The sequence below is a fragment of the Atractosteus spatula genome, chromosome 5 (assembly GCF_055471065.1).
Source record: "Atractosteus spatula isolate fAtrSpa1 chromosome 5, fAtrSpa1.hap1, whole genome shotgun sequence".
Lineage (NCBI taxonomy): Eukaryota > Metazoa > Chordata > Actinopteri > Semionotiformes > Lepisosteidae > Atractosteus > Atractosteus spatula.
In genome coordinates this window covers 27,388,485-27,406,488 of record NC_142710.1, presented here as the reverse complement: position 1 = coordinate 27,406,488, position 18,004 = coordinate 27,388,485, and the positions used below count along the sequence as shown (strand labels likewise).

Genomic DNA, 18,004 nt, shown 5'->3' with positions numbered 1-18,004 from the left:
AATCATCTACGGAAAACTGTGCCCATTCAATGTAACATGCTGTATTAGCCAATCGGTTGTCCTGATAAATAGTTAAATAGCATTAAATAGAAGCCAATAGCATGGTTGGACTGTAGTTTAAATACTAAGTGTCGGAGTTCATTCAGCTGGGACTGTGGGGCCCAGTCCTTGGTACTGCTGAGAAAACAGGAAACCGAATGAAAATAAATGTTTCTGCAAAGGGATGTAAACAGCTCTGTTAAAATAAAGTGCTCTGACTAAATCTCAAGATGAACTATAGGGACACATTTCTGAGTAGAACCAAGATTTCTTTTTTCGATCTGAAGATAGTTGCCTAGGGGTATTTTCACAACTAATCCCATTTGGATTGAGGAAATTCATTGAAAGCGAGCACTTTGCAGCTGGGAGACGCTGCTGGTATAGTACGAGTTATAAATTATGAAATGTTAAAGCTACTGTAAAGCGCTCTATCAAATTGTGCAAGTGTATGCAGTTAAGGTCAGCTCAGCTGGAGTGTTCACCCCGTCCACTATTCTACATTTGACTTCAAAGGAATACAACTGAAATGTTGCTTGGTTATCTACAAAGTAGAGCCGTGGACCAACTCACAGCACTTCTAATCTGCCACTCAGATGATTTACACACTACTAGAACACAGCTGAGCTGTATTAAAGCATCCTATTTTACCTCACAACACACTTGTGGGATTGAAGCACTCCTGGATGGCCTGCTTGTCTCTCCAGTGTTATCCTGTGATAAAGTGTTATCACAGTGAAGAGGAGCTGTAGACAGTGTGGCAGACAAAGGAGGTAGTTACCAGTTGCTGTGCTTCCAATACAGAAATCTGGGAGTACAGCCCCTTATGAGGGCAACATCCTAAATTATAAACCCACCTTTCCCGATAACACTGGACGGTGCTTTAAGAATTCATTAAAACACCAGGTATGTTGGCATGTATTAATGAGACTGGGTATGTATTACCTGTTTTAAACAGGTTTTGTTTTTAACATCTTGTACCATATGCAATGTTTCCACAGTAATTAGACAACCTCTTAAATTAATTTGAACAGCATAATGAACTTTTACTATAAAAACTGTTGGGACATATCAAATATATTGTTTGAGGATAGAGTAACAAGCCCAAATGGCATTAGTTTATTAAGGCGGTACAGTGTATGTAACACACAGGGCATTATAATGAAGCTGAGTGCACATATACAGTAGGCATGTACTCCCGTCCTCAGTGGGGATTGGTTAAGCCACCTGATCATTCTACCATCCTCTTACACAAATAGTAAATAAGTAAATGAAACATTAATTTCATTTATATCTGTTTTTATTGCATCATTAATTTTCATCTTACTATTGACTTAATTAATTTACAACAGGAGCTATTCACTGAGAGAATTCTCCAAGACAATTAATGGAGCAATGCCTTGATTATACTGTAATAATTAAATGATGTAAAGTAGCTGTTAAACCCTTAACAACCTATACAGACAACAGAAGAGAATCAATGGGACCCCCCATCCCTACTTGAAGGGACTGTTGATACTGAAGGCATTTAAGAGTTACAATACTGTAGTTACTGAACAGGAAACTGTTTCTCAAGCTTCAGGTCTTTGTGGAGGAGATGCTGCTCCTGCTGCTTGAATGTACTGTATAATGTTGTAGTGTAGTGGATCAGAAGTAGGACAGAAATCAGTTCATTTCTAGAAGACGGTCCATCCCAGAGTACAACCAGAAAGCTTACATCAAAACCATCAGCAGGCCAAACAATTTCCCTTTATGCTCATATCAAAGCTGCTTGTCTGTGCAGTAATAGGATTTTGCAAGTTAAAATTCTAAGCCAAGCAAATTTTCTGATCCCCCGTAAAGTACATCCACAAAATCAAAATCATTTCTTAGCTCATGCCACCACAAAATGTTTAAGTCTGATAAACTGTAAATGCACACAACCGTAGGTCTACTTCTGTAATATAAAATACTGCAGAAAGAGCTCCTCAGATTGTTACCTCAGAAAGCAATGAGGTCTTTCTGTACTGCTGTCTTGACATACAGCACGCCAATCCAAAGCTTCTTCTCATTTTCAGTATTCAGTTTTCTGTCTGAGACCCTGGTTTGTACAGATTGCTTCTCAGCTTAGAACAGATTTGTTTGTATGTGTTCTTGTATCCGCAAATAGTCGTTGGGTAAATTTAATTTGTATATTCCAGTGCATCCATTCATTGGTTATGGACTTTCATGTCATTTGAAAAGGACTTTTGAGGATCAAAACAAAACATTTTTCAAAGTGTCACTGAATTAATCACAAGATTTTTTATGCTCTTTGTTCATGGTGTTTCGGATAAGGAAGAAGACTCTTTGGAGATTGCCAAGTGTCAAGCTGAAAGAAAAGGCAAATACAGGAGCTCTTGTTCTGTTTTAACAGTACTCTTCAAAACCAGTCTGATGTATAACTTGGATTTCACTTAGGTTGCAATACTGCAAGTGTTCTGAACTAATACAACCTATGGTGTCCTTCTTGTGGGTAACGTGAATATTACTTTGACTCCACATTGGAGCATACAGTATTTGCTCAAAATAAGACAGTCTTATTTCTAGTCCTGTACACCCATACTGAATGACCACAGTCAAACCAGCCTGTGTGCAGTGATGGTGCAGTTATAAAGGCTAATCTGTTAATCTTGGCTGTGTTAGTATGTATATTGTGCAAACAGCATGGGTCCTTAATTGAACCTGGGCATGAATCTCACATACAGTATCAGAGCATCTGGAGACACCTATTAACTGGGCCCAAAGACATGAAGCACATCTCTCGAAAACACATGCTGCGTGTGTTTTTGTTCATGCCCCTAAGGGTGGTTTTACACTTGGTAATTATTGCCTACAGTGCTTACCATCAATAGCTGGTAACAATGGCCAGCAATATTTGTAGTCTACATTTGTCAGTTTGCCAGCAATTTCATTGCGGTTCAAGATTATTTTTATCTATGATATAAGGAGATTCACAATTTAAGCATTCTGCCTTAAGAGACTCAACCAGAGATAATAGTTCTTAGTAATGCTGACTATAACATACATATCAATAGCTCTTGGACTCTATCAGCACTATTGCCAGGTGTCTTGGTCAGTACATTATATCCAGTAGTTATCTTCCTTACTACTAGTTACTGCCTGCAGGAACTGGAAAGTAAAGATGCCTCATGAAATGACAGTCCAGCAGGTGATAACTGTGTGTGTCTGTGTGTTTCCAAGGCAGCCCAAGCTGAGGAGATGGAGGGGCACACCAGCGGGACAATCAGGAATCTCCTCCTGTCGGCCTTGATTCTCCACTCTGTCAGGCCAGGTGAGTCCTGCCTGCTCCTGCAGCCACGCTGATAAACCTGTCTGTCTGCGTGGCAGCTCCGTCCGTGCTGCCATGTAAACTAACAGACACAGGAGACACTTCCAATGAAACGTACAGCTGTACCACCAGGAAAGTTATTAAGAAGATGCCATCGCTGCTTTGGATCAATTTGTTTGAGTTTATAAAGGCTGCACTCTCTTTTGCTCTGTGTCTCTCTTTCACACACATTAACACATTTATACACACATCGACCGAGCTCCCAAAGGCTGACCCTTATTATTGCAACAATTTCTTTCTAATAATGGAATTCCTTAGTGCTTAAGTGTATAAAAATAAAGAGAATATTTGCAGCACCCCTTCCAGTACTTTCCAGAAGCCTGCATTAGAAAGGCATGTAGTGGACTGAGAATATAGTGGCCACAGATTTGAGAAGGCTAATCCAGTGCTTTGAAAGAAGGTAAAGAAGTTGTCAGATCATCTTATTAAATTGTGTTGGCTGCACTTTACCTTCAAATTGAAAATTCTTTAAAAATATTTGCAAAGTGGTGTTCAATATCTGCTAAGAGTAGAAGCCAAGTCATGGAGAAAAAAAAAAACTAAGAACATCGGATGAATTATTTTGAAGCAAGAAAACGACTATCCATCTGGAAGAGGACAGGCTTTTTAGCGACTACACACCAGATATTTTAGAACAAATGTGGTAAGAGAAATTAAAGTAATTGTAAAGTATCTTTGGTCCTTCTTCTTTTAAAAAAAACACGTTTCTATGCACAAATTAGTAATTTTCCTTCTCTATAGTACAAACTGTTTGTATACATATACTGTACAGATTCATCTATTTAAATAAAGGCATTTTGGCATTTCCCAAACACCCCAAGCCATAACTGTTACTTAAAACATGTCATTGAAAAAGACGACAAAATTCAAGACTGTCACAGGAATCAGAAACATATATAGTGTAATATAAGTAAGATGAGGGTGGACTTAAACAAGCTATTTCTGCAGAAAACCTAGAGGTTTATGTTTAGACCACATTTTCTTGCTCTAGGCATTAAAATGGATAAACAGAATGATAGAATTTATAGATTTCAATCAAGGGATATCATGTGACAATTGTACAACACCCAAGGAAATTCTAATTTTATGTGGAATTTTAGTTATCGTGTTACAAAAAATATTTCTGCACTGGAATCTGTGCAAAGTTCAGTAAATAGGTACATTCCTTGGTCTGAAGTTTCTTACACTGAGAAACTGAAAGAGCCGACCATTGTTAGTTTTAAACAGAGACTAGAAGGGCCTTTATTCAACTGTTTGAAAATCAATATAGGCATTGACAAAGACAACCCAATAGACTTAAGACATAACAGTGAAACATGAATCACAGGACAAAAGCAGAAGCTACAAAGAAGTGCATTTAAAACTGACAACAGGAGTCTCTGCTTTAGACAAAATGTCATGGGTGTCTGGGACAAGCTACCCAGCCATATTGTTTGAGCTGATACTCTGGCTACTTTCAAGAATCTGCTGGATGAGAACCTCTGATCAGTTAGCAACTAGCAACTACAGGCTATACAGTATGTGTGAAGTGATACAAGGGTCTCATTTGTAATCTTCCTCACATTTTCACATGCCAAGAGCAGGACACTTCCTAGTGTCAAATCATAGTGAAATAGAAAAGTTAGAATGGCATATTAAAGTTCTTATAATCTGCTCCTTTTTAATTATTTTTGTTTGCAAATGATATCCGAGTTATGGAGCAGATTCTTTTCTTGTCTTTTATGGAGTAGATGGGAGCTGTGGTAGCTCAGACGGCAAGGGCATCTAGCTCTTGACTGGAAGGTCCCGAGTTGGATCCCAGGTAGGGGCAAGCGATGTAGCTTGCTCTAATTCCTTCCAGGCGGCCCCCAGATCCACCCAGCCTGCTTTCCAAATGAGTACCTGGGGTTAATCTTTCTGGGGGTAATAGGCTGGCCGGAGCGTGATGCTGACCACATCACCTCCATCTCCAGTGTCAGATGGTTGAGGAAAAATGGTGGCCCTTGCACCCCATTCCCCCATGGGCCTTAATGGCCCAAAGGGGCATACCTACCTAAATGAGGAGATGGTACCATACTGTATGTCCCTCTCATGAAGTTTGTGAGCTTACATGTTTGTCAATGTAATCACTCATCCACCCTGTGCTCACAAGAGTACAGGAAGGGAAATACAGTATGTCTACAATCCTGTGAAACATCCAAAGTGCGTTACAAAGTATAATGCAATTAAGATACTGACATAGTGTGAGGATATAAGTCAGAACTAATTTTTTCTCCATTTTTTTTTCTCCCCAGTCGTGGCCTTCAATCGCTTGCCTTATTTCCTGAATTACTTCTTTGATAATTTCTTCCTGATCTACGAGGACACCCCAGTAGGTGAGTGGTCTGTCTTCAGTGAGAAAGAGGAGGTAGAATTTCACCTACAGTATATATGCTGTAGTACAGTATTAAAACTATAACCAATTAACCATATAAGCACACAATGCCATGGAACCTGTGGAAGACATTAAAACCATTTAGGCTTAGATAAACCTTTCAAACACCTTAGCCATTCACTTGTACCCATTTCAAAGTTGCCACAATATACTGGGTTTGTAATTAGCAGTCAGAGGGAGGGTCACGGTTTCTATTTAATCTGAGCAAGAAGTGATTTAACACTGTTTTCTCTAACACACTTTTTATTAAGAGTTTTTGAGAGTGTTCTGTTTAGTAGAAGCAAAGAATAGTGTTAACTCTGGTACTCTGTGTTACTCTAGTTTCACCAAAGATCTAACCATTCTGGAGTGAGTAGAAGGAAGCGACTTTATTTGACAGATTAGCAAGGATCTCAAATTTCCTTTACAAGGCTGTTCTGAGTAAGAACATGCTGTACATCCTGAATCTTCATGACCTGCCTGTGTAAGCACCACGCAAAGGCAGCCTTTTTGACAGAGGAGAGGGAGCTCTGAGAATAGTGCAGAACAGATCAGGGTGTGATTAATCTTTTCTAATGAAAGGAGTAAGATTGTGTGGGCATGGAGAATTAACCCCAGTCTCTGAGCGATCGTGTACATTAGAATACTTTTTCTTCTTGTTTGAGCATGCTTGAAACTTTTCTCTCTTATACTCAATTGCGTGTGTAAAATGAAAGCAGGTGTATCAGTAAGTTACATTACATTTTTTAAATAGTTTATTATCATATGATTACAATATTATGATATTCATTGCAGTTTAATAATGGATACAGTAAATTGGTTATTTTGGGAATTTTTATTTCAATGCTGCTTTCAGCCTGTAACTCATATTAAGCTTAACTTCTCCAATCACCCTTTTTGCCATAATCAATTCATGATTCATGCTGGAGGTTTCTCTGTGCAAGTGCAGAAGGACTCATGCACTTTCTGCCCATCTGGCCAAACTATAGTCAAGCTGTGCAGCCTCAGTCTACATCCTCATCCCACTCCTCCGGGCATAAGAACTGTCCCAGAGGGAATTGGGGAGAGCTGGTTTGAGTGGTGTACAGTATGCTCTGGGAGTGATAACCATCTGATCCTAATCTCCCTGAAGACATGGGTGCTTGAAGTGGAGTGCCATGCAAAAAGTTGGGAGTAGGCATGGTCGTGTTTTAAAGGCTCTGTCCTCTCATCTGTGTGAAGGTGTCAGTGAGGAGAAGCATTTTTCGTTTTTTTCCATTGCAATGAGTGACAGGGAAATTTGTGCACAGCTAGCTTTTCATTAGCTATGCAGTCAAGTCAGACGCCATTAAACGAGGCAACCGGATATATCTCCACCAAAAGCTTTTTGCCTGATCTCTTCCCACATGTCCTTCATCTGCCGGCTGCCCTCGGAAAAATGGAAACTGAACGATGTTCAGTGACGGCTTTAATTTATAGGTGTTTGGCCGGCAGAAACAGGCAGTATAAGGCTTGATTTTTTGGTAGACCTTTTATTGACCAGATGATGACAAGACTCTTGTGAGAACATTAAAAGGTTCAGTTGTTCAAAAACATTAAAGGAATTACTGGTTGAAAATGGTCAACATGTTTTTTTCTTGGTATGACCAGTTGGTTCAGTCATTCTTAAAATCATGACTAGTTTTGAGCATGCATATACTGTAGTTCTATGAGTTTTTCAGCACTTTAGGTTGATAAAGCGTTGAGGAATACAATTATTATTTTTATTGTGAGCTGGCAGCTGGTAACACTCTCTGCTTTTCAGTCTCATACCCAGGTGTGGTGTGATTGCTATTTGCTTTTCTATACCACTGTGTCCCTGTAGAGTTAATGAGGTCCAACTCCAAATTGTTGCAATTGCTAGAAGCCAGGGTGTCAAGTAGAGTGTTAGAGTTAGTGTTGCATGGTCTTCTGGCTCCACTCTTTAACACATCTTTAATGAGTCCAATTATTTGTGACTGGAAAGGTTCAAAACTTGAATACAAGACATAACCAACAGACCAGGAATCAAATACATTATCAAAAGATGTTTGAAAATATATTTTAAAAATGTCTTAGTTAAATAAGAACTCAAGTTGGAATGAAAACCTGAAACATCTTTCAGGATGTAATCTGTATGCCCATGTTATAAGCCATCATAGTTCTGCTGTCATTGGAATCTTAAATTACGCTAATAAAACTAAACTAAAAATGTTTGTATTTTACAGTAAAATAGTCAAGTTTCCTCAATAAATGATCAGATGTATCTGTGTTATCTTTTCAGCAGCCTGTCTGTTGACTGCTGTATCCCATGTTCACCTGCATTGCTATTACCCAGCAATGCAGCAGTTGTCCAGCTGCACTTGGGAGAAAATTATATTTGTTTTCAAGGTTTTGATGTTATCTGCACTTTGCATATTTCAGTACAGTATGCAATTTAAGACGAAGCCCTTAAGAACAGACACTGAGGATGAGGGTCACAGTTTGCATTAAGTAGCATTAATTGTGTTTATTATTTAATGGAATCCAACATGTAATTAACTCTCTAATGCACAACTGTGTGGCTCTTGATTAATTACTCAGTTGTTCAAACTTTATTTCTGTTCTATTTTTCTTATTCGCAGCATTGTTCAAATAAAAGCTAATTTTGCCATATTTTTAATGCAAATTTTAAGAAGTGCAGCTCTCTGTTGAATTGCTTTTCTTTGGTGGACAGACTTCTGAAATCTGTATCTAGTGTGCTTCAGGCATGCTAATGATTCTGTAATGCTTGCATGCTGTAATCCCACTTCCTACCTCAAAACCAATTTAAAGATCTTCAGGGCCTTTTCTTTTTTTAAAGGAGAAGTGTGTTTGTGTAGCAGCTATAGAACATGTCCTGGTATGAGGATGTCCTTCTTCCTTGTTCTTCCTAAATATGTGATGCACAATCACTTCAAGCTATGATAATGCCATCTCAGGTATAAAAATGCCAAGTCAATGCAAAAACTAGCAATAACTGAATTGAACTAACGACGGCTGAAATATTACACTAATGGATAATTTAATTTTTCAATATACAACATTTCAGATAGCCGGGGGCTAATATTCAGTATCGGTTACGCCATGCTGTCCAGCGTATGTGGTAGAAAATGTGTTGGAAGATAGGTTCCCCCTTGGCAGTAGCAAGAGGTTAGACTCTATTAGTGTGAGAATTTAATAGCTCTGTATTTCAGTATTACTACACCCCACAATAAGACTCTGTGTATGCTCAGGCCTCTTTTTTTTTGCTCTGTGTAATCTGATAACTCAAGGGGGTTTAGCTTTTTGCCAGACAGCAGCCTGTTTGCTTGCAATGGACAGTGTCATAGAACTTGTAGTGCAATATGACAGAGTGCAATTTGATACAAATTGATTTACTACAAGTGCCTTATCATGCCAAAGCATCTGAGAAGTAAAAGCAAATGTGAGATAAAATTGAGAAAGTCTAAAGCTTTGAGTTTTCCAGAGTAGTCTGTTCTTGCTTATGTTTCAGGTGCGCGTGACTGTAAGAACTGTCCCCTGAAGTCCTTGGTCACAAGTCAGTCCCACAGCCCAAAGTTAGGAGTCGCAGTGCTCCCCAGCCCTTGAGGGCTTTGTTTGTTTGATTTAGAAATGAATTGACTCGATCAATTCTAAGATGCCGCAAAAGCTCAACAACCCAGCAGTCCCTAAGGTTCAAGGTGTTAGAGATGAATCAGTCCTTTCAAAAATAGAGCATGAACAGTGCATTATTATGGAGGAAAACATTATTTTTCAGTTCCACTACCGTTAAATGTTAATTGTGTGCTGTCATTTATGTCAATACTTGATGATAAAAATAAAGCTATGACTTAATTGGATAAAAACAGTCCCTCACTTAATTTTGATCATAAATGTGCACCTACTGGACAGTATAAACAGTTTTTGTTTTAGTAGAGCTTTCGTTTTTGATGATGTGCTAAAGGGATTTATTAATTGTCAATTGTTTTCTTTATTCACGCAACTTCAAATTGTTATTTCAGAAAAATACTAAGTAACATTTATCTCTAATCTGAAATGTTACCTTTTACAAACACAAATAGATGTTTACGATGATAAAATCCATCACTTATTATGACTTCAAGCTCCATTGCTGGATGGTAAGAAAATGAAAAGCCTCCAGCTTGCAGGACACTTGCATGCTTTGTTCAGTGATGTACCGAGATAAAAATGCTATAGATCTACATTGACATTGGGGGAAAGGGATAGACCAGACACAATAAAGCTAAAGACAGAATGATTGCTACTTGTGATCTTTTTTAAGACTGAAGGAGACAGCGGCAGAAATTTTAACCATCGGTTTGATTTTCTTTATTTGTTGGACTACATGTTGATTCTTATATGATAAAGAAAACCAGCTGTTACCTACAGCTCGATGAATGCTAGAAATTTTCTGATAATGCTCCTTGACTGTCAAAGTCCACACTAGTGGGAGATCTCATTGTTTAGAAAAGGTACACAAAATAAAAACTAAACCGTTTCTACTGATGGTAACACAAGTGGAAATTACTATTTACTTAATACTGAAGAAAACTGACCAAAATGACCCTTGAGCACAGAATAAATGCAGAACATATTTAGGCCTGTTTTAAAGCTTTAAAAATGTATTTAGGTACATTTACCTATTTTAAGGCAACCATGCTGGCTAGGTTACACAAATCCAGTTTTTTACATAAGCTTCAGGTTTATGAATAGCAAGGTACTGAGCATATTTCAGATTCGTCTTTATTTGCACAATTACATACAGTAAACTGCCGGCTGTTATGTGACATTTTGTCTACGTATCACTTTCCAGACCCTTCCCAGAAATCACTGTCAAAATGGTAGACAGCACTTAATATAAATGCCCTTTGATTCCATTGTGTTTCAGACGTCATGACTTAATGGTCCAAACATACAACTGCTTGATTGACATACCAACCACGTCGCTACGAACAAGAACCTTTCTTTCTATTGGAAAAAAGTGTTGTTCAGAAGTGCTCTTTTATTACTTTTAGATATTTACTGTATATATATTTTTTAATTTATCAAACTCATGGTGTAAAAACATATTTTTCTCTAGTCCGTTTATTCTGTAGACAGGAGGCTTAATGGCTTGTCCTGCAATTTTTTTTTGCTGTTGTTTTTTTTTTCTCTCACTGGACTTTCTCACATTCTGTCATCTGGAAAAAAGGTTAAATATCTTAAATGGCTAAGGGAGCATTTTTAGCAAGCTGATTCCATGCTGGATCTAAGTGTGAGGTCCATTGCCTATTTATCTGGAGAAACAGGATTGATGTGAGGGTTTCTAATTACTGTGAGATGCATTTCATATGAGTGTTAATGCGCTATAATGTCTCTGCTTATGGAGAGCCACTATGGAGTAAATAAGAAGATGGAGTTTTGTATTATTTCTTTTTATACTATGCAGAATTTTTTAAAGTGATTTTCTTCTACATTTTCCCATCATTTCTGAGTAAGAAGACAGGAACAATGTTAAGCTAAGGTCTGAACAATTACAAACAGGGTGAACAGGATGCAAAGCTATAATGTATTACTATCATGTAAATTAACAGTCATTAAACGTTTTTCCTGGCAGTGTATCATGCTGGAAAAATGAATTCCACATGTTTACGCTGTAATGTAAATATTTGCATTGTTAAATAAACTCAAACAAGAAGTTAGTAGTGATGCAAGCATTTTGAAATATGGTGAAACAGGATGGCTGGCAAATCTTTAATCAACAGAGTGCGTTCTTGCAGAAGAGAGTGAGGAGAGAGAGATAGAAAGAACACTCAGGCGTCTGCCTGTCAGAACTGCTCCTTGTGTCTCATCTCCTCACAGTGCCTCTGGCTGAGCCTGGCTTCACCTTGTCTGATCAACCCACATTAAAGAGTAATATGGTTCCAACTGCAAAGGCTATTTTAGCATTTTCTCTCCTGGAAATAATGGTTTACATGGTTCAGTGGCAACCACAAACACGCCATCCATCACTGTATTGCATATCATTTACAGTAAGTTACAACGCACTGCATCACCACGCTTGTCACTTCAGTTGCAGAGTGTGAAATTCCCTCCCTGCCTGTTCTAGAAAACCAGCCCTGGCTCCTGGAAATTCACCAGCATCCTCTTCTATAATTCAGGCCCTGCTGGCAGCCACAGAGTGACACAGCGAAAGACGATACTGCCCTTATGTCACAGGGCAAGTCAACCTTAAAATAAAGGAAGAAACAACAAACTTACAGCAGACAGGCGAAGTGAGAGGGTAACAAAGGTGTGTTGTAGCAGAGGACCAGGGATGGAGAGGGAATACTAGTCAGGAAGAAGCTGAGCTTGAGGTGGAAGGTGTTTGGAGACAATAACACCTGCAGTGGAGGAAAGGCAGGGTGAGTGTAGAGTATGTCAGACACATTTTAGCAAAGAATCATAGGTACAGAGAAAGAGAAAAAAGTTAAGAGGGAGGAATTTATAAAAACTGGGAGAATAAATACTAGTATGTGTAAGCACAAACTTGTACTATACTTTTAAGAAAAAAGTAAAAAGTAAAAAAGAAAGAGGTGGTCACAAGAAAGACTCCTGTTTTAGCAGATTACAAGGGAAAGGAAGTGAAAAAGCGAATAACAGTGTTATACCAAAGAGAAGGGGGGAAACTGGGAGCAAGAGAATTAATCTTGGTATAATGCCTGAGTGTTGCAGCAGGAGAGACAGAGGCAGTGAGTATGTGTGAGAGACAGGAAAAAGCAGCACTCTGACATTGAGAGATGTTTGGATGTGGGGCTTTGGCAATCATTAATGCGTTTTGAGTCAGACAATTAGCAAAACAAGGTTAATGAATGAGTTATTAAATTTTGGTGATGAACAGAGTCATTAAGTGTGAGATCCCCCTTCAGTGCAATGTATTGTTTAATACACTTTGAGTGGAATATAACAGAGCTGTACATAACTGTAGAACATTTCTCAGGGTTTTACAACCCTGTGTTCCTGCAAGATAATTAGATTTTGAATACCCATCGAAGGCCTGAGAGGTGACGCTACAGCAAAGACAGAGGATTGCCAGGGTTAGGGCTTTGCTGAATGTCAAGTTTTTATACATGAATGAGGTGCTGTTCCCTGTTCACTGCAGCCAGTCTGACTACTCTATATCAGTTACTACCAGCATTCGATGGAAGATTAATCAGTGATAAACCAGTATCCCACTCAAAGGGAATCTTGTACAACTTTGCTTAATGCTGTTAAGCCAAGAATAACGTCTAGCCCCCTTAGTAGGTTTCAACATACAAGGTCTTGTGTAGAGGGAGAGACATTATCACGTACATGTTGCCATATTGACACTCCAAGTCTTTCAGCCATCGTAAAACATTAAGATGAGCAACATCACTGGCTTTCCCAACAAAAAAGCTCTATCAGCATTTCAAAGATGCTATTCTCTTCCTAATTACTGTCTAGTAAGGCTCTTTAGAAAAAATACGCATTCAAGTAAAAATCAGACCCTGAGATCAATGTGATCAGGTGCAGAGCAGCTCTATACTGTATGTGCCTGTCCTGCCCCATGAACATGAAGCCAGACAGCTCCCAGATTAACACCCTGCTTCTGCACAGCAACCCCAAGTGGAGCAGAGGCCCTGTCATCTCCAGAGATGATGGGGTTTGTCCTAATCTTTCACCTGACTAATCCAATTTATCCTCTTCCACAGCTGAAAAGTAGACAATAATATCCAAAGATCAATCAAAATCAATCAATTGAAACAGCTGAACTGTCAGAGGGTATATGAGGAATAGTGTAATTAGTAAAAGGATATAAAAAATAAGTTATCTGGGGATGATGTTTCCTTTTTTATTTCTCAGAAATAAACAATATTTGCAGATATTTCTTTAATGAGAAACACATATATTTACATATCCAAAAGTATGGTTATTGATAATTTTTACAGCAGCTTTCATTAATCTATTCTTGTAATGATTTAAAAAGAAACAGACTGAGCTTCACAATCTATTGTTTGTTAGCAGTAATCTGAACATCAGTGAGAAGATGCATGAGCCTCAGGACTCTTACAGATTTAGCAGGTATTTTTTACAGTGTACAGTACGGTGCATTATTGAAGCCAAGGGGAATAAGCACCTTTCTGTAATTGAAAGCCTCAGTACACTACACATTCAGAGCACATGGCTTTATCTTCAGACTGTGTAATTTTTTTCTCTTTCTGTGAACAACACCTCATTTTTATACAGCACTTTTATTAATCTAGATCACAAAGTGTTTCATAGACAACCCTGCTGAACTAGATCTCATACATTAAAGAGAAGCTTAAAGACTAGCACAGCACACATATCAGGTAGACTAAGAGGACAGTACAACATGCATATAGTGTGTGTAGCATTTGGGCTCTGGGTATTTTTTGCTTGTTTATGAATTGCTTTTGATTAAATTAAAAAAAAACCAAAATGAAACAACACATCTTCCTCTCACTAAAAATATGTCAGTCACTTATCCTGGTGAGGGTCAGGGAAGGTGATGCCAGCAGCCATGTCACCCTGCAACTCACATCTGGCAACCCAATGAAGCTAAGCAGTTGTGAGCCTACTGTAGGCAGTACCTGGATGTGAGACTTCCTGGAAAAAACTAAGGGTGCCGCTGGAAGAGGTTTTAGTGGGGCCAGCAGTGGCTGCTCACCCTGTGGTCCATGTGGGTCCTAATGCCCCAGAATAGTGATGGGGACACTATACTGTAAACAGGTGCCGTCCTTCAGATGAGACATAAAACTGAGGTCCTGACTCTCTGTGGTCAAAATCCTAGGGTGTTTCTCGAAAAGAGTTGGGGGGTAACCCTAGTGTCTTCATCAAATTTCCCACTGGCCTTTACCAGTTATGGCCTCCTAATAATCCCCATCAATAAATTGGCTTCATTATTCTGTTCTCCTCCCCACTGATAGCTGATGTGTAGTGAGTGTACTGGTACACTATGGCTGCCGTCGCATCATCCAGGTGGGGCTGCACATTGGTGGTGGTGGAGAGGAGTCCCCATTACCTGTAAAGCGCTTTGAGTGGAGCATCCAGAAAGTGTAAGGATTTATTATAATTATTTTATTATTATTAGGTCTGAGGCTACCCTGGAAATATAGGACGCAAGAAAGGAGTAAGAGCGCACCTCTGCTTATTCCTGCATAGGGTGCAAATCTGTCACAGGATGACAGAGAAAGGGCCAACATATAATCACCAAACTAATCTAGCCAGCATGTCTCTGGGAGGTGGGAGGAAAATGGATCACCCAGTGAAAACCTACACAAAGTGAAGAATAAACTCCACAGATACGCCACAGGCTTTGGTTCAGGTGGGTAGCTGCGTCAGCATGCATAGTCTGCAAAGGAACAAGTAATAGGTTTATTCCATGCTGAAAAGAGAAAAGACGCAACGTTTCAGTTCTGGAGCCTTCTTCAGGTGTGAGCGCTTCACCAGAGGCTTTGATCAAACCCAGAGGTCTGAAGCTGTGCAGCACCACCACCAGCTAACCACCATGCCTCCATACTGCTCACCAAAAAACTAGGATTGTGTTAAAAATCATAGCAGAAAAAAAGTGTTCTTATGTCTGCCTGCTTTTAGGATCATAAAGAAGTTGTTCAATGTTGCCTTGCATATAAATATGGAACCAATATGAACAGGGGTGCCAAAAGGCACAATGTACATTCTTTAATTTAGCGATGACAATTTGCTGGAGAGAGAAGAGACGAGGAAATCTGAATGTATTAAGCCTTAAGCAACAGGCATAACTGTGGCACTTCTCTCGTTCCTCAATGAATCCCAAACACTTGCAGTTTGCTCCCAATTATAACCCTGTTTATCCTCAGCTCATCCCACTCCCTGCTTGTCTCCTCAGACCTGCTTTTTATTTCTGCCTGCTGTTCTCCACTTTTAATATGACGCAAAGTACTAATTAGATAGTGTGATGGGGGCAGAAGGGAGCAGAAGACTTGATTTCTGTTTCTATGCTGCAGTAAATTAGAAAAAAAATAGCCATTTGTTAGGTTGTGAAGTAACATTGCATCCAGCTGGATTGTGAAACAAGCTTATTTTTCTAACAGGCTAAACTGCTAATAATGGGCCATTATAAACAACACAGACAAGCAGGGTGAATAATTATATAACAGCAAAGAACACAAAACAACAGTGTGAACACAGTGTATAAAAAATAGAATGGTGTACGTAATTGTTTTCTGAACTTTAATATTGTGAATTAGCTGGCATTTAACTAAATGTCAATTTTATTTTCTCTACTGAAATATTGAAAACCTAATGCAGTGAAATTTCTCTGAATTTAACCCATCCTAAGCAGTAACTTCACAGTGCATTTCTTAGTATGACAGTTCTTTGTGCTGAAATCAAGACAGGACAGTGGCTGACTTGAGAGGACAGTGATATGGGTAATTGTAAGATGATATAAATGTAACATAATCTGGCAGCTTTGTCACTAACTGCATTGCCAACTGTATCTAAGTAATTATTGCCAACAATGACACATTTCATGCAGGTACTATAATAGTACATTGAAATATGCACAGTAAACTCATGTTTTTCATGAAATCCACTAGGCTTTATTCGCTTGGTATATCCATTTTTCACAGGGTGACAATTACAATGCAATATACAGTTTTACAATATTACAGCATCCAACTATCCATCTGCTGGACTTTCAGGTTGAATACAAAATACAAAAATGCATTTTGTGAGACTGTTTAAAACCTTTCATGTTTCTAATAAAACAGAGCAATAATAAGCACTTGTTTGGTTCAATACACTGCACAAAATAAAACATACCATATGACATGTAGTAGAGTAAATGTGGTATAAATAATGTAGTGTAAATATGCACTACATTATTTATAATGGAGGGAGAGACAGGTGTGTCTCAGTGTTGAGTTCTCAGACTGGGGTGCAGCATGACCTGGGAGCAGAGGGAGAATGGGGAATAGCGTGGGGTGGAACCTCAACACTGGGTGCTTGCACTGACCTGCGTGTGGGAGCAGCCAAGAAGGAGCCTCTTCTTATCTCCGGGTATGGAGCCACAGAGAGCAGCAAACCCTTAAATTAAGTTTCTCACATCAGCAGCTTGCTTAGAATATGGTGTGCACGTATTCTGCCTTCTGGCTGTCTGTGTCTGTGTGTGTGTAAATGGGCTTTGGGTTGGGGGTGATCTTTAGCACACCCGTAGTGATTGTCAAGAGTGAGCTTGTGCACTGCAAGAGCATTCATGTACAGGTACTTAGGTTGGTGACTGAGCTAGTGTATCATTGCAGGTATGGACATAAGGCCTCCATCAGACAGTTTGTTTGACTCATTTCATGTTTTATATTACTGCGAGCTTTGACGCATGGCCCAACACTGGGTGTAGGATATTCTGTGCTTGGTACCCTCTTTGAGTATATTTAGATAGATGTGGAGTCGTGGAATATACCATATAGACCCAAAACATGTCAGACCTGTAGTGGAAATTCAATGTCTGTGGATTGGAGTGGATGTGCACATTGCTAATTGTGCTGGGGTTTTTTAAAGATTTTCTATACCAAGGTCTGTTAGAGGAATATTTCATTCTACCTTTTGTTTGAATTTTTAAAAAATAATTACACCTAAGAATCTTGCTCTGTAATCAAATGATCAATTCAGTTAGCCATGCACAAACCCAGGAGCACAACAGTTATTTTGAGGTTTCAGCACCACTGTAATAATACAATCAGTTTTTTGGTTGACTCTTTCTATGAAGAAAGGTTAGTATGTCCTTCAATTGAAAGCTGACATTTGTTCTCATAAAGGGCACCACACAGTTGCAAGATAGGATTAATTGACAAGAGAGTAGTTCCACTTGGATTTCCTGAACCAAGCTGTGTGCAAGCGTCTCTCTTCTTTTCATTTTCTATCTTTCTTTATCACCTTTTCTCTTTTTCTATCGTGCTCTCTCTTAGTATTGGTGGTTTTTATCAATTTCACTACAGTCTTCATCACTTTAAAAACAGTACAAAAAAGAAAGTGGCATTAGTATGGAATGGTGGTTCAGGAATTAGATTTGTTACTGGAAGGTTGTGAGTTTAAATCTGAAGTGGGATCCTGCTGTTGTACAGTATCCTTGAGTAATGTGCTTCACTTAGATTGCTTCAGTAAGATACCCAGCTATATTAATGGGTACAAATGTAAATTTATTTTTA

The 18,004-nt window shown here is 38.9% G+C and overlaps 1 protein-coding gene across 1 annotated transcript in view; it reads left to right on the top strand.

Annotated features, from left to right (window-relative positions):
* Positions 1–3,276: 3,276 nt before the first annotated feature.
* The window catches only part of cdh23 (cadherin related 23), a 194,283-nt gene continuing 179,555 nt past the window's right edge, over positions 3,277–18,004 (top strand). The window contains exons 1-2 of the mRNA XM_088916036.1: positions 3,277–3,349; positions 5,680–5,760. Coding sequence (XP_088772162.1) covers positions 3,277–3,349; positions 5,680–5,760 — 154 coding nt within the window. The remainder of the gene's footprint in view (positions 3,350–5,679; positions 5,761–18,004) is intronic.